The sequence below is a fragment of the Apodemus sylvaticus genome, chromosome 1 (genome assembly GCF_947179515.1).
Source record: "Apodemus sylvaticus chromosome 1, mApoSyl1.1, whole genome shotgun sequence".
NCBI classification, from domain to species: Eukaryota; Metazoa; Chordata; class Mammalia; order Rodentia; family Muridae; genus Apodemus; species Apodemus sylvaticus.
Window position 1 is genome coordinate 177,000,285 of NC_067472.1, and position 20,543 is coordinate 177,020,827.

Sequence of the window (20,543 nt, forward strand, 5' to 3'; positions counted from 1 at the left end):
TTGTCATCTTATCTTATTATATGACTATTTTATGCATGTGTCAAAGAATTTAAAAATGACTGCCTGTCTATTGAGTCTAATTACAAGTGCACATTTTCTGCCTGGATGTTCAAGCCTACACCATTGTTACCAAATAAAATATATTGTATTCACCTTTCATTTTTACCTTCAGACACAGAAACCACCATTTAGAATCTAAGTAAACCACGAGCCTATGAACAGGGAGCATCTCACGGGGTCCTGGATTTGCCTGTCTTCCCTGCACTCAGGCTGTGGGTGGGGGTAAAGGGCGTTAAAGATGCAGCTTCTTTCTGGGACCCAGCAGAGCCTAGTGGGCTAGGTTCTAGTACAGAGGGTAGATGCATATAACCTCATGTTTTATCTAACTGCAAAGCCAAATATAGGCATAGTTTGTCCAGTGGCAGGTAGGGATGGAAACTGCACCCACAGGGAACCCTCACAAGGTTGCATCTGGAATGCCTGATGGACTTAAAGGAGGCTGTGACATCAGGACCACGGGGACGTTCGCCAGTTCCTGGCCTTTCTTCATGTCTGTGCCCTGCAGCCTGGCCAGGCCTCACTCTGCAGCCCATGTGTACAAGAGAAAACACCCTAGAGGGGGTCCACACGGCTCCCTTAGCACGATCCTTGTCCTTGACGAAGTATCAGGCCAGATTGAAAGACAGGTTTGCAACCTACAAGCTCACCTGGGTTTCATATCTCCCAAGTTCCTAAACACAGTCATCTTCTGTTCGCTTTACCTCATGGACCAATCTTTAGTAAAAGAGAGGAGGATGCAGAGTTTGGAGACAATCTTGGGAGATAACTGTTGATATATCAGCGACTGACAATGGTACTTACATTCAGGAATCTGCTCAAGGCAAACCCAAGAACAAAATGACAACACCTCTGCTCATAATCAAGGGTTGCCCTGGAGTGAACTGAAGCCCTCCTCTCTGGCAGTTGTCAAGATCATGAGATGGGGTATACACTTTCCCAGGTAGAGGCCCAGAGAACGATCCCTCGCCTTCCATTTCTTCTGTTTTTTTCCTTCATTGAGGACTTCTGCCTCTTCCTCTTCCTCTTCCTCTTCCTCTTCTTTTTAAAATATATATAGCCCCTTTAGTTTTAAAGGAAATGGGAAGGAAAAAAATAAAACCATAGGCCAGCCAAAACCAGTTCTATGTCTTCTCGCTCTAAAGAAGACTGCCTGTCCAAAAGAGAAATATGTGGCAGGTCTGAGAGGGAATAAGTTCCCCAGGCAGATGCGGGCTTGTCTTCCCGAGAGTGCTCGGAGGTTTCCAAGAGGGAAGGCAGAAGATGCTGTCAGGAGCAGCCCTATGTGAAGCAACTTGACGAAGGTGTCACAAGCAAGCACACCACAAGGTGAGCCACCTCTCTGGCAAGCAGCCTCTCAGGCATGCGCATGTCCACTAGCAATGGGGAAGACCTGCTATCCCAGGAAAACCCAGAATTCAGGGACACTGGCTGCTCCCAGCCCCTTTTACAAATGTCGGATGCATGCCACCACCTAAGAACACCATAGAAAAATGTACCTTTGCAAGAAAAAAAAAAACAAAACAAAACTGAAAGTCACTGGTGAGTTCTTGCTCACTGAGGATTATTTTTTTAAGCTGAACAGTGATCTTCTGTGCTGAGTCCTCCAGACAACGTACATATGTGGAGAAAATAGAACGTGCTGTTAAGGATTACTCTAGCTCAGCCCTGCTATTTTCTGAAAATATTTGTTTAAAAACAACCAGTATGATGGGGGGGGGCGGTGTTATAAGCAAGGAATAACAGCTATTTTGCCTACAGAACACTGGTCACTCATTCCTAGCCCAGCTTCAGAGGGCAACAACAATCTTCCGAGTACAAATGTCTAGCCTTTTCATATTACATGCTCCCAGGAAGGAAACTCCTGCCCAGATTTCTGTCCAGAAGGTGAAGAAACTCCTCATTCTTGCCCATTCTCCCTCTCCACAAAGACACTCCAGATCATGCATAATTTCTATTTTCAAAATCTAAATTGCAGAAATCATCTTTTCAGGGATTCTTGGAGCCTGCTTCGGCCTTTCGGAGAGCTAGGCTACATTTGGCCTAGATAGAAAGGCTGCATGCACCTGTGTGCTACGTCTGCAAGCTCTCCCCAGCTCTGGGTGCCTTGTGGTTGCTATTCTACCCCAGACCATTAAAAGGGCCCTAATTCCTATGACATGATTATCCAGGTACCAAAGCCCATTTGTCACCTGCAGCAGAAAATTGAGTTAATGCACAACTAAAGGCAGCCAGGACTGTGTAATATCAACTTGATTACATCAAACTAGCTGCAAACCTAATTCTGCTGCATGACACTGCGTCAAGCCTGTCATCTCCAATCATTAAAGCTGTCAGGAATCCATCAGGTTTACAGCTAATTAGGTGAACGCTAATGAAGCTGGCAAAACAACTTTTCTTTTTTTATGGCTGAGCGGACCTTTCAGTTTTGGGGAGGGGTGTGTGTGTGTGTGTGTGTGTGTGTGTGTGTGTGTGTGTTGTTCTCCAGTATTCTCAAGGTTGCTCTGGACAGGATTTCCAGTCACCAATCAGCAGACATCTTTCTTTTTTTCCCCACCGTCTATAAGTACAAAGCAATCAATTTGTTATCACTCCCAGGATGTCACCAAAGCAGCTCCTGAGAACTAAAAAAAAAAAAAAAAAACAGGAGGGAAAGCCGAGAAGTTCCTAGTGCATCCATGCAAACAAGCAAACAAAACAAAGCAGCTCCCTGCGCAGCTCCCTTCCTGGCCTGGGCAACTCAGAAGCAGCCTAACCGTGGAATGGTTCTGTGTGGAGCCCTTCAGCTATCCTGTACCCCCTCCTCCACGAGTCCATTAGGCAGAGGCATTCTGATAAAGTAAATCCAAAACCAGGGTATGCGAAAGAAAGAAAGCACTCATTCTGCCAACTTCTGATTGACCATTAAGCTATTGATGAATGTGCCTGTCAGGAGAGAGACAATTAAATCAAATATGAAACAAAGTCGTTTTGACGGGTCATTTTGATATAGCAAAGCCACTCTTCCATCTCCCATTAGTCGGGCAGTCAAGTTTTTATATAATGAATTTTCCTTAACTGACCTGAGATTTCCTGGCTGGCTTGGAAGTGCAAAAAGGTTAGTGAACAGGTTGCTTTTAAAATAATAATAATAAAATAATAATAATAATAATAATATCAAACCAACAGCATATTTGAAAAAAAAATTGTCCTATGGTCCAGGTGGAGCAGTAAAGAAGAGCTACAGAGTTCAAAATCAAATGTAAAGATGCAACCACATATGTTTCATTGGATGGAGGCATGGATACCTTAAAAAAAATGTGTACCCGAAAAAGAAAGGAGAAAAAAAAAATCCTAGACTGGAAGATGCCCAAGACATTCCTACTACCCAACTTTGTAAAGGATGCCTCCAAAGTTTTAGAGTTTATTTTGGGTGGATAAGCTAGCTGCTAAAGCCTGGAATTTAAAGGAGGCGGGAGGGGGGGGGGGGATGAACAGGCAGCCTCAGTGAGGAGGTGAGCTCTCTGTTGGGATCTTCAAACTTTCTAAATTTGGGTAACACAGAGTACAGAGGGGAAACATGCCTTCATTCTATGCACCAAACCAAGTTTAATACCCCCCCCACACACACACACACAAGGTTTCTTCACAACACTGTCAGACCAATACACTTCTGGGAGAAGTACCTTATGGCTGCTTCCCTGTGGCCCTGGTAAAGAGACTGGAGGCCAGAGTGCAGCTGGGGTGGGAGCCCCGCTGGTCTGACGGTAATCACCACCAGCAGCAGCAGCCTGCATCGCATCATCACTAGCCTGTGTACCACCAGCACGTGGAACATTACCTCTGTGACCCTTCTTCTCCCAGCCCTCCCCTCTTTTATCAAAAGAGAAGTGAAAAGAAAGAAGATTAAAGAAAAGGACTCCTAAGTAACCCTCCCCTTCAGGCAGCATCTGAGCCTCTGCACGTCTGAGTGTTATTCATATCAAAATACATCACGTCCATATGTGGTCCTCTCTCGGCAAGCCGCCCCAAATCCCTGAAGTTGCACTGACAGGGCCCTCCTGACGTCACGGAGCTTGGCCTCACTATTGCAAGTGATTTATTGATGTTTATTGGGAATGAATAGATCAAAGGCACAGGCATGACGGGCGATCAATCAGTCATCAAATCAAGGGTGGCAACCGGCCAGAAAGCCTTCTTCCAGCCAACGTGCCCCCAACCGACATTATTGCAAAATAATGTTATGTGTGTGGGTTTTGTTTTGTTTTCAATGATTCTCTTTTCCAGAAAAAAAAAATCAGCTCAGTCCTAACAGGAGTTGACGTTCCTGGCAGAAAAGGAGAGGGAGGGGGGAGTACTCAGATACGTCCCAGAACTAAGTGCTAGAAAAGGGTAGGGAGCAGCAGCGGAAAGAGAGGGAGGGGTGAGAAGACGTTCACGAATGGAGGAAATGTCAGCATCCAACACTGACCTGACAGTCATCTGACAATACCCAGACCCAGTGCGCTCTGGTTTCCACCGCTGTACCCGGTTTGGGCCCAATAAATGAAGAATCAATCGAATTAGCAGTAAGGTAGCCAGACGGATCCTCTAGTTCACTCTTGCTTGCTCTGGTCCGGGTAGGCACCGGGTACTGCCCGGGACAACGCGGAAGATGTCCCAGAGAACTCAGGTGACCCCGCCCGCCCCCCACCGAAAGGCACGGGTTGCAGAGAGCCTTCCCCGCTGCAGCCGGATCGGCAGAGGCGGGGACCTAAGCCGGCTTGGTCGTCCCCAGGAGGGTGTGTGAGCCGGTCGAGCGAAAAACCTAGCGGGGCAACTGGGGGGCGCGCGCACCCGGGCAGGAGAGCCGCGAGCCAGCCGGGCTCCCGGAGTTACTCTGCGCCCGCAGAGACAGACAGAAAAAGAGAGAGAGAGGCGAGGAGTGCGGCGAGCAGCGCGGGGGCCGGCGGCCCAGAGGCGCGGCGCGAGCAGAGGAAGAGGAGGAGGACCGGAGGAGGAAGGGGAAGCCGCTCGTACCTGCTGCGCGCCGGGGCGCCTGCTGCTTCCTCCTCGGCATGATGCTTCTCCCGCGACTGCCACCGCCACCGCCGCCGCCGCCGCCGCTGCCGGGCTGAGCCGAGGGAGGGAGGGGCGGCGGGGGGGGGGGGCGAGGCGGGCCTGCTCGCAGCCTCCCCCCCGGAGAGCGGCCGCCCGCAGGATGCTGCTGCGCCCCGGCTCTCCGCGTCCCCCCCTCGCTGCGCTCCGCCGCGATCCCCGAACGTGCGGAGGGAAGGAGGGCGGGCAAGGGAGGCGCGGGGAAGGAGGAGCGCGAGGGGGAGGAGGAGGCAGAGGAGGAGGAGGAGGAGGAGGAGGAGGACCGCGCTGCCGGCGGAATGGGAAGTTTGACAAATCGCTCCAGAGGCCCGAGGAGGAGGGGGCGGGGAGGAGCGGTCGCCCTGCCCCCCCCCCCCCGCCCCGTCCCCAGACGAGGTGCGCGGGGTTCGGGGCTGGGGGGCGGGGAGTGAAGGAGGAGAAGGCGGGCAGAGAGATGAGAGGAGGAGCCCAGGAGCGACCCTGGCCGGTCCTGCCCCGCTTCCCGCCCCCAGGCAGGGAGGTCAAGGCATCCGGGGGTGGAAGGGGGGGCGCAGCCGCCGCCGCCGCGGCCCGGGGCTCAGCGGTCCAGTCTTCTGCCCACGGCGCGGCTGGAGCGGCGGCGTCGGCAACAGGCAAGCTTAAAGGAAAAGGAGATGATCGTGTCACTCGCCTGCCCGCGGAGGCGCCCCTAGCCCGGGTCCTGGCCCGGACGCCTGCTCAGGGCCCCCCGCCCAAGTCCGGACACCCGGAGCCGGCCCTCCGTCTCCGCCCTGAGCGCTCTCGGATGGGCGCGGGGTCCGCCCTGCGGAGCGGGTCCCGGGGCGCCCACAGCCCCCGCCCATCCCTCTTCCCCACCCGAGCTCAACCCCGGGCCGCTCCCGGCTGCCCCTCCCGGCCAGCACTCCTCTCCACCCGCCCGCGTGCAAAGCCCCAGAGCGCTCCCCAACTCGGAATGGTACCCTTACAAAGATGCCAGGGTCCCGGGGGGTGCCCTGGGGAGAAGATGTGCTGGCTGACATGGGTGTGGGCCCTGGGGCTCCTCTCCTGGGACCCACCGTGGCTACCTCCTTCCGTTCCCCCGCCCCCCCGCCACAAAGTTTCCCAGGCTTGTTTCGGGGGTAAGCGTGGGAGGGGGCACCTCCAAGTTTCCTTTACTGACTTTGGGACGATCACCATCTCAGCACCCCGCGTCTCACCCCCTCAGGCTCCTGGCCGCGCCCCCCACCCATGGCGTCGGAGGTTGCCAAGGCGGGAACGGGGGGGTGGGGATCGGGGGGGGGAAAGAAACTCGGGCTCCCCTGCCCTTCCCCCGCCGTGGTGCTCCCTGGACAGGGGTCTGCCCCAGCCGCTCTCGGCTTAGGGGCAATTCTGGACGAAGGGGATTGATTATTGATTGGGTGATTGGGGTCGTAGAGGCTCCGGGCAGACTCGGCCTATGCGCCCCGGGAAGGAGGCGGCTGGAAGGCTGCGGTGGCGACAGGGCGACGTGGGCTCACTTACTCTGGTGGTGAGGGCGCGGGTGGGCTGGAATTCACGCGGGCGACCCTCGAGCAGTGGCGACTGAGCACCAGCCAGAGATTGAGAGGCGCGGGCGGCGGCGCATCGATGCGCTGCGGGCTCGATTGCGTCTCCCTGGGCCAGTTCTTAGGCCGGGAATGGGGCGGCCGCGGCGCAGCGGGCTCCGGGCGGCGGTGGCTGGGGTGGCCTCTGGGCCCCCAGCTCCCGGGAGCAGCACTGTATCTGGACGCGCCGGCTAGGGCCCTGGCACCCACGCGAGCCCCGAGGCACACAGTCTACCCGGGGGCCGGCGCCCTGCGCCCCAGGACTAGCCGCCTGAGCGCGCTTGGAGCTGCAAATCCTGGCCTTCCTTTCTTGCTTCTTTTTTTCTTTTTCTTCTTCTTCCTCTTATTTTAAACTTATTCTTCTCTTCCCCCTTCTTCAGCCCTGTCTTTTTTTCATGCTTTCTTTGTGGTTGGTTTTTCAAGTTTGTTTTAAAAGTTCACAGCGTGCTTTCTTTTTCTTATAGACCAGGAGACCAAGATCTCACCCTACCGGTAAGATCAAAAGTCTCCGCTTGCCCCCGGCCGGCGGGCTTGGGCTGGGTCCAGACGCCTCCCTGAATGCAGATGTGTGGCTGCAGTCCTCCGGGGCTATAAAGCCGGCTCCAGCGCCTAGGCGCTCGGGAGTTGAGTTAACCCGGCATGGATCCCAGGCGGAGTAGAGAGCCAGAGGCCGGTTGCGGCTGAGCTCCCGAGCTGCCTGTGTCTGTCGCGTACCCGTGGGTGGGTGCGCCTGGGGTGCCTGGTGCCTACGGCCGCAGAGGCCGAAGCGACGTCTCCTCCAGGCCGAGGAGACGCGGGCCCCGGTGCGTAAAGCTTCTTGCGAGCGAGGGATCGGTGAGTCGGCTGGCCCCGCCGTTGGCCTCACGGTTCAGGTGGCCGCAGCGCTCCTCTGACCTGGAGGAGGGTCGTTGTCCCTGGAGGTTAGACCCAGAAGGTCCCTGGCTCACATTCAAAGCGGGGAGAGCCCATTTAGGCACGCCGGCGGCGGCGGCGTGCTCACAGCGCTGGGCACCGCGCGCCGGGAGTTCGCCCAAGGGATGCTTCCCTCTCCGGTTGCTTCCTTTTGGTGCTCTCTCAACCTTCGTTCCCTCGCTGCTCACCCCCACCCCGCCTACCCTCGTGCCGTGGCTCAAGCGGCCCCCCTGTCGCCTGTCGGCACCCCTGCTCACCAGTGCCTAGCCCTCCCTGTTCAGGCGCCGCGCACTGTGTGATCCGCCCTAACATCTGTCCGTCCAACCATTGGCGCATCCATCAGTGTCAATGGGCTGCACATTGCAGCGACAGCCTGTCACGCACAACACGGGCTGTGCGGAGTGCACACTGCGAGCACACTGCCTTGCCCGGTGGGGCACTTAAACAGACTTGGCCGTCTTGGCATCGCCTAGATTCCTATTTCTGCTGAGTGCACCCATGTAGTATTTAGCTACATGCACCCATTCACCCTTAATTTGGGGGATCCCAACATGTGCATAGTTTTTCAGGTCGTTCTACGGATGGTACATTGGAACATCGAAAGTGGGCAAGGTCAGCCTACTTCTTTTATTTCACTAGGATTTATCTTCCCTTCTGTTGTAAAGCTGGGTGTAACTAAAAGAGAAGCCCCCCCCCCCAAAAAAAATTATCACCCAACACAAAGTAGACTCTGAAGCTACCTGAATGCTGGACCTTAACTTCCTTAACCTGGGCTAGGTGCTAGGTTGTGGGGTTTGCCCCTCTGCGCCTAGCAGGATTTCAACAACAAAAACTTTGTATAGCCAGGGCTGACTGCTACTTCCCAGGGCCTGACCTGGAGAAATGCCTACCGATGATGGACTCTCGGTGAAAGTGAAGGGCTCTGTTTAGGAAGAAGTGGCATCTGGTACTAGTAACTCTGAAATTCACATGTCATTACAGAAAAAGAAAAAAGAAAGGTAGGACGTAGGTTTGAGAAACCAGAGCTTGCAGATAGTTCCAGGCTGCCGGCTGGCTGCCGAGGCTGCAGTAGCGAGTGCTTCCCGCTCCTTCTGGATCTGCTCTGGGGGTACACAGGTGTCCCCATGGGTCTGTTCCTCCCAGAGGCCTTTCGATTCTCAAAGAACCTCAGAGGAAGGGTATACGCAGGGTCCTGCTTCTCTGGCTTCCGGATGAAGGTCTACCTGGCATTTGACCTGACTTTATTATTGTAAATATTTTCTGTCGATTGTCCCGGCGGCAAGCAACCCTTTCTGCAATTTATATCGTAGTTAGGGGATTCTGAGGGGGGAAAGAGCCGCATTCAAGCAAGCGCTAAGGGTTGCTAGGTTCTGAGAAAGGCCAGAGAAGGGTTGCATAGGCATGCTCGGGGAGTAACCTATGCTGCAGGATGTGGGCTCCGCACAGCGCATCCAGCTGTCCAGCTGTTTTCACGCGCTACTAGAGATAGAGAGCGGAAAAGCCCGGGCATGGTAGAGGTATAGAATTGTGTAAAAGATATACTATGTAGAAATCGTTCACTCTACTCTTCATAGAGACACGGTTATCTTTTATAAGCAACAAGAGGCTTTCAGTGTCTGTGCAAGTACCTAGGAACTTCTAGTCCACTTTGAATTGTGCTGGGTAGTAAATGTCTTAAGTTAAAGACGTCTACCTTTGGCAGGTGCCGTGTTTCTGAGAATGATTTCTTAAGCCCCTAGAAATAGATGGAGGAAGGAACTGAATGAAGAGAAACACTTAAAACTCCCAGTACCAAAAGCCCCTGGGGAAAACTGGAAGCTGGCATCTCTGCCAGGAGACTCACCTTGAAATTGGGTGGCCAAATTATGACCCCCTTCACATCCCCAGGGACCAAGACAGCGATCTTGACCACCCCTGAGACTGCATCTAAGACTGCATCTAAAACCCAGTGAAACCCAGTGGTGGTCCACTACCTCCTGATGGAGCTCTAGAAGACTCCCAGAGAGAGTTGTCTAGGTCAAGGGTTAGACACCCTACCCAGCTTTTCCAATTTTGAGCCCTAGATTTCCCTTCCTGGGACCCTTTATCATAAGTTTCATCTAGCCTGAGCCCCTTGAAGGGAGGGTAGGACGTACCAATTAGAGACATGGCTCAAAACAATGTTCTGAGGTTCAAGGAGTCACCCCTCCCACACCCAGTATTACTGTTTACAGTTATATGATGGGACATATTGGCTTGGCCACTACCTGGAGGCAGCCAAGTGTGTGTTCTAGGTGGCCACTTAGGGTAGTTAAATGACAGTCCTCCCAGTCCTAGAAAGGCAGGAGTATGCCTCTAGTTCAGTGTCCACCAAGAAGAAAAGGGTCTCCTGAATGGCATCATTCCGGGACCAGGAGCTAGGGCTGGCTGGTGTCTCCCAGACATGTGGGGCCTAAACTCTGACCTCAGATGGGGGTGTGTGCTGAGTCCATGGAAGTATCATCTTGAAGGGCAAGGACTCTGGGAGCCTTTGGTGATGGCATGGGCCTTTGCCAACAACCCAGGGGTGGGCCCTGAAAAGGCAAATGGTCAGGAAACCTCGTGGGACTGCTTCTCACACACACACACACATACACACACACACTCATACACGCACACCTCACTTTTCTGGGTTAGGCAGTGATGGAAACGCGCCACAGGTCCCAAGATTCCTACTACTTGTTCACCTCAAGCTGGCACTGGGCATCAGTCCCTGCGGAAGCCAGAGATCAGGAGGGTCTGTTTGCTAAAGGTACTTTCTCATAGCAGGGAAAGTTTGTTTCTCTTTTTTCCTGGTAACTTTGTTTTAAGAAACCAGATGTTTTGTTTGTAAATTCTCCCCCAAGAACGTTTACAGTTTGGACTTGAAATAAACCTTTGAAAATCAGGGCCGGTATATTAGGTATATTAATGCCACTTCTCTGAGGAGCTGCATCAGGTGCAAAGAAAATGAGACTAAAGGTGGGAGACAATCCTGTAGGAAAAGGAAGAGAATGGTTTTATGCAAAACCAAGGATTATAAGCACCTTCCAAATCCAACAGAGGAAGACACAGCCACACATGCAGACATGCACTCCCATCCCCCTCCTGGTATTGTATCTAATTTGCTAATTTCTTAAGTCTTGGGACTTGGAAGAAAAGACCCAACTTTGCCTACATGACCAGTGCAAGTCTGCCGGTTTTCAGCTGAACTCTTTTGACTTGAAAGCAAAAGGGCTGGTGGGCTTCCTTCCCAGGTAGCCTTGCTGCTGGTGGTCAGTCCGGATTCCGGGATGCAGAAGGGGCTGGTTGGAAGCTAGTTCACTAGATTAGGGAGGACTCTGGTTATAAATCCCAGAAGTGTAGGTTTCTCTCCCCCAAGAAAGCTGGTGCCCGCTGCTTTCCCTTCCCTTTGCATCATCCCCGCTCCCCATTCTAGATTACTGGGCAGTTAGCTTAAAGAAAAGCACAACCAAAACTGAACCTAACAGCACAGGGACAGGAGATGATCGTGGGTGGAGTTGGGTCTGGGCGTAAGCCAGGCAGCTTCGTTACCCACTGTGCCAGTCCCCAGCTCCCTTTTTCCCTCCCCCAACCCTATCTTCAAATACCTCCGTTTTCTTCCGAAATGTTTTTTCATTCGTTTACCGAAGTTACGGAAAACTTTTTGGAGACCGACGGTTAAATAGAGAAAACTGAAAGTCTTTGTATTTCCGTCTTCACAGGACAGAGCTGCTTTAAGCTCCTTTCAAGAGCACAGTTACCAAGGAAATGCCCCTTGGTCAGATCCCACCTGCTGACTTGGGTTCTAAGGGAGAATTTCCTCCAAATCCCCCCTACATCATAACATGCTCTCGCTCCACAACTCCACTGAGTGAAACAGATACATAGAAACCATTTGGACATTTAAAAAGAAAAACAAACAAAACCTATGTTTAAGATAGCGGAGGATGCTGGCCACGTAGAGACTCGCCCTTGGCCAGGAGTGGAAATCGCCCCTGGCCAGGAATGGCTACCTCTTTGCTGATGGGGAGATGCGGAGATGCCCACCTGCTCCCGCGCGGTGGCGAGAGCTCGCGGATGTTAGTGACCCGATGCTGGGCTAAACCGGGCTCTTTAGCTCTTCCGCTCTTCGAATAAAGGGGGGACGAGGTCCCAGCAGTCAAAACACCGGATCATTGAGGACCAAATAGAGCCCACGTTCCTAACGAGATGATCTCATTAACTGCCTAGGGGGGGTTACCAGACCACGAGAAATCTCGTTCCCCTTTCTCTCTTCCAACATCGCTCCTCTTTTCTGTCTAACTCAAGATGGTGTTGTGACTGTTTCCACTTCCCAAACACGGAAGACCAAACACAGCACTGAATAGGGGCAGGTAAAGTGGGGCAAGAAGCTTTATTCTTTTCTCTTGTATTTTATTCTCTGTTTTGAAACTTAGTAAATACCACTTGCATTTGGAGGGTAGGGTGCCCGAGGGTCATGGGGGCGGGGCGATGCAGGGTCAGATTATGTAATATGCAAGTGTATCTGGCCCCAGGGCTCTTCTGCTTGGAAGATCTAAAGATCTACGCACACCCTGCACAGAACCCCTTACTAAATTTTTGCCTTTACTGTTGTCTGCCTTCTGTCTCTTGAGTTTTCTCCCTTCTTTTCCCCCTCTCTGTTTTTCTGTTCTGTTTTCTCTTTCGAAGAGTCCCTCCTTAACCGTCATAAAAATTCTCAGGGCATTCATTTAGAATCTGAGTTTTGTTTTGTTTTGCTTTTCTCCCCAAGTCAAAGCATAACAGTCACCACCCTGTGCACTATTTCTGAGGGAACTAACCAGTTTGTAAGGTTCCGGGCTTTTGGGGTGGAGGGAGGGGGTGAGAGAAAGGTCAGACTCTGGTCGACACCTGGTATAAAATAAAAGAACATGTTAAGAAGTTTCAAAGCTGCCAATAAAACCCTTTAAGTGGCTTGTGATGCACTGCCTGGAGTTCCTGCGATGGCATTGGTAAATGACTCTAATGCCCAAAGAAAAACATTACAAATGCCGCTGTCTGCGCCACCAATCGGGCGCCGCTCTCCAGCGCGGGCGGTGGCTCCTCTCTGGCGCGGAGGGCACCCGCATTTGCATGATAAATTGACCAGACTGGCGGCAGCCAATGAAATATTCAAATTAGGCACGCGGGGGGGGGGGGGGGGAGGGAATGTGGCGAAGTCCCTGGGGCTCCCCCTTTGAGCAGGAGCAGAATCTGGCCTTGCCACCTCTCCTCTAGCGCCCTCCAGAGGAGGGACAAAGCGTGGCCCTTCTGCGACAGTGGGCTGGGAGAGTTTGGGGGAACTTTAGGTAACAGTCTACAGGTGTTCTTGGGTAACCCTGAAGGCATTGTGGTTAGCCAAGTGGATTAGATATGTCTTAGAACCTCTATTTCTCTTACACTTAAATCATCAGGATTGCAGAATCAGGCGGAGACTCTCAGGAATTTAGGCCAGACCCTAGACCCTTTCTAATAGTATGGGTGCTGTGTTGGCCCTCTGTTCATCTCAGACCACAGCAGGCTTCCCACAACTAAAATTCCGGAGCAGAGAGATCTAAGTTGCCATGAGGGAGAAGATTTCATACCAACAATCAGGGAAGGTTGCCCAGTTTAGAGCTGCATTAGCCTCTCGGGTTTCATCAGGCCTGAGACATCATAGGATATCAACTGTGGCTTTGCTCCTGGGAGTGGGGACATAGGCTCTGCCTAGATGCTGGTAGGAGGCTCAGCAGGCAGAGCTCATCTGGTGAGGGATGTTAGGGAGAAAGCACTCAGGCTCAAGGCAGCACTGTGAGTGAGTACAAAAGGGAACTTGTGAAGCACTAGTCAGCAAAAGGAAACCCTGCATGGTACGCTGGAGGATATAAGGGGAACTAGCTTTTAAACAGGACTACCACTGGTGGCCAGGGACTCTTGGTCTTCTAAGGACCTGGCAAGTCCATCTTCGGGTGTGGTTCCCACGTGGGAGACCTGACTCAGTTCATATGAGTGGATGGGGGCCCCTCTGCAGTGTCTTCCCACTGTGTGGGAGCCTTAACCTGAGGGGAAGTGCTGTGTCTATAGTCTGCTGTGCAATGATAAGCACTCTCTCCCCTCTCCCATCACAAGGCTTAGAGATGAGCCTAGTTGCCCTAGACAAGGCTTAATCCCCAGCTCTTTCTCCAGGCCACAAGAGTCTTTAAAAGGTTACACGAGTCCCCTCTAAGCCCCTCTCCCCTAGACATGCTCAGCAGAAACCAGTTGACTACAGCTGTCCTCCCTGGCCACTAACCAAGGAGTCTCTCTGGGAGGGCCAGAGCTTAGCTGAGCCTGGCACCAGGCTGGCTCAATAACTGTAAGGACACCAAGCAATAAACTCGGCTTGCTGTCTTGTAGTCTACAGTCCTAGAACTCTGAAATCTAAGGTAGGAGGATTCAGAGTCTGGGGCTAACCTGGGCTGTAGGCTAACCCACAGAAAAATATCAGTTACCTATATAACTATGGGAGAGAGTTGATTTTGACTTTGAATCACTGAGCAGGTTTTATCTGCATCTTCAAATTATGATGTCCAACATGAGGTGACTAATGCACGAGCTGCTCCTGTCACTCAGGGTTTTAAAGAGTGTTGGCCAAAGAGAGGAGGTTTTGATCTCAGGCCCAGTGGGGGACACATACCGTGAACAGCTGGTAGCAGAGTTTGGTCCAGATGCAAAAGGACTGTTTCTCTTACTGCTACCTTGTGTGCTTGGTCAGAGTTTTCATGAGGAAAGGCCTGGGAAGAGACTATGCCTACACTTGGCAAGCTGGGTCAATTCTGACTATGTCTCAGGAATGTCCTTCCTTGGTCATTCTCAGCTGTCACCTCTGGGCTCGGAAAGATGAGGCTCCTCAGGGGTCAGGATCACCCTCCTGCTCTGAAGTTTGTCACACAATCCCTTTCATAAATGCAAGCTTCTTCGTGAACAGGTAGGAACACAGAGGGTGTGGCTCTGTAGCCCAGTCCAGAGGAACTCAGTTCCTCTTCGAAGATACCATGCATACAGAAGGCCTACGCTTCACATACTGGCATGCACACCTGTTCCTTGCAAGTGAGTGCAAGCTTTGGTATTAGTAATGGGAGGCTGGATACTTGGTCCACAGCTCACCCAGTAACAGCTCTCTGTATGTGAAGTACCTGGGACCTAAGGAGAAAAATCTCTGATCAAAATGAGAGAGAGCCCCAAGCCCTGCTTTTGAGCTCAGCCTAGGTTGTGTGTGAGAAAGGCATCTAGATGCTGCTTCTCCGGGGGCTGCCCCTGCCCTAGCGTGCAGGCTTGCTGTTGCCTTGTTCAAGAGCCGGGTGCACACTAGTTGGCCGTCCCTTGGTGGTGCCCCTAAAGCCAGCATGAGAATGATAGTCACAGGGTCAGGCCTCCCAGACAGACAAAGAATACAAGCAAGAGTGGGGAAGCGTGGAGCAGGGCAAGGGAAGAAAGGGGGAGCTGCTGTAGGGGGAGAGCTGGCTTTTGCAGGGGCTGATAAGAGGTTCCCTCAGACCTTTCTACGCACTCATTAGAGGAAGTGCTTTGCTACGATGATATTTCTATTTTCCCTGTTAGCAGCGAATGGAATTTGCACCATCCAGGTCAGATGGAAAATAGAAGCTGGGAAAATTTGACACTCTCATTGATTTGCTCTCCTTGTGAGAGAGGAGTATGGCTCCGAGATTGCAATTAGGAGCAGCCTGCTAAGGGGTTCCTCTCCTGAGCTCAGGTGCGGCAAGACCATGGGTTACAAGTCCTGATCCTTGGCTCAGGAGGAGGACGAGGGGGATGAGGGGGAGGAGGAGGGGGGAGGAGGAGGAGGAGAGGGAGGAGGGAGAGGAAGAGGAGGAGGCAGCCTCATTCATGGTTCCGAGCTGAAGCTAAACCTGCCCAGGTTCCCAAAGACCACCTGGCACTTTACTCTCAATTTTTGGTCAGGCCTTTGAGCAGATGGCAATTTCTCCAGTGTTTTTAAAAGTATTAACTTCCTTTCAAACATTCTTTAACCTTTAATGTTTTGTAACTTGATGAAAAGGTCACTTTGTTCTGAGGATGCAGCTGTTCCTTAATTATTCAGCTATAGGTGAATTCCACCCAAATCCTCAACTCTTTTCTGTTTCTTTCTTTTTTGGGGGGGGTAGGTGGTGGTGGTCACTGAGGATGAACAGAGGGCCTTGTACAGGTGAGGCAGGTGCTCTACAGCTGAGCCACAGGTAAGTTCTAGACGATGACATCCCTGCCTCTGGTTCACACACACACACACACACACACACACACACACACACACACCTTAAGAGAACCTGGGTTTGTTTTTCAACACCCACATGACAGCTCACAACCATCTGTAACTCCAGTTTGAGGGAACTGAGTGACCTGTCTGGCCTTCTTGGGCAGCAGATGTTTTAACGGTGCACAAACATACAGGTAGACAAAATATCCATATACAGAAATTTTAAATTTTAATGCATTTGTTTGTTTCGTGTGTGTGTGTGTGTGTGTGTGTGTGTGTGTGTGTATGCGTGTGTATACATGCTCTAGCATGCTTATGGAGATCACAGGGCAACTTGTAGGAATCACTCATCTCCCTCTATTATGTGGGTCTCTAGGATCGAACTCAGGTCATCAGGCTTGGCAGCAAGCACCCCTAACCCACTAGCCACCTCACCAGTTCTCCACCCAGCCCCTGATTCTATAATGGGATCCAAACTGTGCATGTGCACATAACACAGACCAGTGTTTTCCTCCGAAATCTGTCTATGTTTGTGGGTATATGTTTATGTTTGTATCTATTTGATTATCTTTTGCCCATGTAAATTTATGTTTTGTATTCACATGTACTGTTCATTTTGCATTTGCATACATTTATGTTCATATAACTTGTACTCGGGGACTTGGGTTTACATGGATGCATGAACTCGGTCAGCCTTACTACACAACTTCTTTATAGGAAAATACATACAAGATTTACTTGAGTGATGAATGTCCCTAAACGTTTGATGCCCACCATTTATTATACATGTTGCTGACTTCTAGAAAAGATTCAGACCATGTCCGAACAGGGTCTTCTCACTATGTAGGCCAAAGTGGCCTAGAGCCTGCCGGGTGTGTCCAGCCTTTTGACACTGAGGCACACATTTGTCATCTACAAAAGTCATGCCGGAGAATCACGTGATCGGATTCCACACAGCAAAGGAAAATAGATTGTAAAACAAACCTCATAATGTTTTAAGTAGGTGTACAGTTGTGTTGGGCACATCCGTTGCTTTCCCTAGCTGTGATCTGTTTCAGGTGAGACACACCCTGTAGACCTGGAGATGCTCTCTGGGCCCCAGAACATCTCCGTCCTGAGTGCTGGCATCTCAGACCTGCTGGCTCTTCTCTGGCTCACGGCCTCAGCTTCTCAGCTTCCGATGGCTGCTTCACTCTTACCTGTCTAAGTCGTCTTGCCAATGGACGTATTTGACATACATTTAAAACAAAAAGTAAGGGAGTCGGTTCAGATGAGGGCATGAAGGGCTTTTTCTACACGGAAACTACATGAAGCTGATGTCCAGCCCCTGCAGAATGTGTTTATTGTCCAAGAGGCAATGGGTGTGGTTCCCTGAATCTCTCCTCCCTGAGGTTTTAGATGAGAAATCTCTAGGCAAAGAGAAGCTCTTGGATTCTGGCACTCACCTTAAGTCTTTGTAGACCTGTATAAGAATAAATCTGCTCCGAGCTATGTACTAAATCATGAAGAGCACTCTGTAAGATTAACATTCATTAAGTGCAAGAGACAGAATTGATACTTTGCTTAAAAGCATATACCTTTAAAAGGTCTCTGGATGCAGGAACAGCAAGGAATAGCAGAAACCAGGCTTGGAAAGCCATGGTGGTCTCTCCTGGAAAGCATCATCTCAGGACTCATTACCTAGAATGGTTTCTTGCACATCCCTGACTGCTAGGTGTTTTTCTACGTTTCCTTTTGGCTCATTGCTGGCTACCTGTAACCGTGTGTGAGACACTTCACAAACACAGAGGAGCAAAGAGAATTTTTTTAGAACATTCTCCCAGCACTGGAGAAACTGAGGCAGGAGGATTGTGAGTCCAAAAAGAGCCTGCCATGCATAGTGGCATATGTATATGTTGATATATACACATTCACACATATGTTCATACACATACACAGTCACATGCATATATATATATATATATATATATATATATATGCTATAAGATAAAGAAAAGGTAGGATTATCTAGAGCCTGTTTAAATATGATTAAGCTAAATAATTTAAAAAAAACTTCAGCTAAATAATTAAAAAAAATTACTTCTCAGCTAGTAATCACAATTCTTAAACAGGTGAGACAGGAGGATTTCAAAATCAAAGCCAGCTTGACCTACCTACACAGTGAGCCCATACCTCAGCCCTGTAGGGAAGAAATTTTTGAACAGCAGTGAGTACTTGCTGCAGCTGGCACTGAAAATCCCCACCTCCTCCTAATGCCAGTCCTCACTTCCTAGGCCCCCCCCCCCACACACCACTATGCTTCTCCTTGTTACTGTTCACACTTAGGTGTAAGCAGAATGACACCAAATGGGTCACTTGTATTGTGTCCTTTACTCTGTAGTATCTATGAGACTCAACTGTGTGGTTATATATAGCTGGTTTGTCTTCAAATTTTTATACTATGGATGCATTAAAGTTTAGTAGGCATTTGTATTTATTTCTGTCTTTTCTTTTCCAGGGCCTATGATTTAAAAATACAATAGAAAACAAAATAAAATAAACAAAATGCCAGCTAGACATCCTGTGGTTATAATCTCAGAATTCTGTAGTAAGATGATTTTGAGTGGTCCAGGCTACAATACGAAACAGTGTGTGTGTGTGTGTGTGTGTGTGTGTGTGTGTGTGTGTGTGCAACTCTCTGTGAGAAGGCACACATTCCGATGTGCATTTGCAGCAGTGGGATCGCTGGGTTGCAGAGGGAGCAAGGCTCTGACATAACCGTGCTAAAATGGCCGCATCTATTTCCGCTCCCACAAGCAGGTTGGCCGTGCCCCCCTCACTCTTCATCCTTGTCAGCAAGGAGGCATTTTTAGCTGTGGTTCTTCTCCTTCTCAGTCCTTCCAAGTCATGGTGGCTTTGTAATGCCACCATGTTTCTATTTTTCAATCATTTGGATTCCGGAGCCTAGTCCTCCTTCTTGTCGTCTGTTGGATACATGCTTTGTAGCATTTCAAGAACATTTCTTTTTTTGTTTTTTGTGTATGTGTTTTTCTTTCCTTCTTTCTTTCCTTCTTTCTTTCTTTCTCAATGTGACAGAGGGGGCGGGGCTTATTATTCCATCTCATACATCCAGATAACAAATGTCCAATGTTGAGCGAAGCAAGGACAGGAACTATAGCACAAGAAAGAGTCATGCAGGCAAGCTTCCTGCTGTCTGTCTCCCTAGCCTCTTCTCAGCTCATTCCCCACATGTTTATATAATTTATTACTATTATTATTATTAACTTGAGCCTTTCCCACTGATCGCTCTCCTCCACCTTCTCCCAGATCCACTCCCATTTCATACCCACTTAACTTTGCGTATTTACTTCTTTTTAAACCCATCCAGCTCCCTCGATGCTGTCTGGATGCTCTTAGCTGTGCAGCCATCCACTGGAATGGTAGACCTACCAGGGGAACACACCCTGAAAGAAAGCCAACTCTCTCTCCTGGTAGTTATCAATAACCAATTGCTCCTCAGCTAATGGTGAGACTTCATGCCCAACTTTTCTGGAAAATCCTCTGTTGTTCAGTTGTCTTAAGTTGTCAGAGTATGGACCACTTCAGAGACACACAAGTAGATTCCCCGTTTACAATCCAAGCATTCCCCAGTTCACACATACTAGATCACGGAGGCATAAGGATATCCCAGGACCTGGCTCAGTTTTATCAACAGGAAATCAACAGGAATCCAGTTTTCTTACTCTCTCTCTCTCTCTCTCTCTCTCTCTCTCTCTCTCTCTCTCTCTCTCACCGAGTGTCTCCAACATGACCTCACTTCGTGGGTACGTCATTTCAGAAGCACAGGAGAATGTCAGACATGAAATACGACACCGTGCATCTGTGCCCATAGCCAATGAACAGGAGAAGAATGAAATAGCAATAATGTGATTAAGAAAGCAAACCTTTTCCATTCTCAGCTAGTAATCCAGTATTCAGGAGGCTGGAGTAGGAGCACTGCAAACTTGAAGGCAGTGTGAGCTGGAGATAAAGCCACACAAACCCTTTCACACTCAAAATAATAAAACATTCGCATCTCAAATAATCGAAGTCCTTCCTTACGCTCCACTTCTAAGGAGTATCAGTAGCTATCACTGGAGAGGACACAGCCCCAAGAGGCTTACCAATCATCCCAAGAAACCAGAATGAACACTGGGTAGGGGGGAGTCAACTTCAGACAGCTCTCATACCCACCACTATCTGTTGATTTTAAAACTAATCTTTGTAATTTGCATAAAGTAAAACTCACTTTTGACATATAGTCTTCTTGGTTTTGATAAATACATAAATTCTTATTATCATTGCTATCAAGAATTGGAACATATCAGGCCTGGGAGAATGTGGTGGTTTGAAGAGGTATGGCCCCCATAGACTCCTGTTTTTGAATACTTGGCCCATAGGGAGTGGCACCATTAGGAGGTGTGGCCTTGTTCGAGTAGGTGTGGCCTTCTTGGAGGAAGTGTGTTTTTAGAGGCAGGCTTTGAGGTCTCCTATGCTCAAGGTCTGCCCAGTGTGTCACACAGTCTCCTTCGGCTGCCTGCTGATCAAGATGCAGAACTCTCAGCTCCTCCTCCAGCACCATGCCTGCCTGGATGCTGCCACACTTCCTGCTGTGATGATAATGGACTGGACCTCTGAACCTGTAAGCCAGCCCCGATTAAATGCTTTCCTTTATAAGAGTTGCCACG

At 50.2% G+C, this 20,543-nt stretch overlaps 1 protein-coding gene across 1 annotated transcript in view; it reads right to left on the bottom strand.

The window, feature by feature from the left end:
* The window catches only part of Tshz3 (teashirt zinc finger homeobox 3), a 73,677-nt gene extending 66,560 nt beyond the window's left edge, over nt 1–7,117 (bottom strand). Inside the window, exons 1-2 of the mRNA XM_052165338.1 lie at nt 6,613–7,117; nt 5,056–5,749 (exon numbers count right to left, since the gene is read on the bottom strand). Coding sequence (XP_052021298.1) covers nt 5,056–5,095 — 40 coding nt within the window. The 5' untranslated portion in view covers nt 5,096–5,749; nt 6,613–7,117. The remainder of the gene's footprint in view (nt 1–5,055; nt 5,750–6,612) is intronic.
* Nucleotides 7,118–20,543: the final 13,426 nt, after the last annotated feature.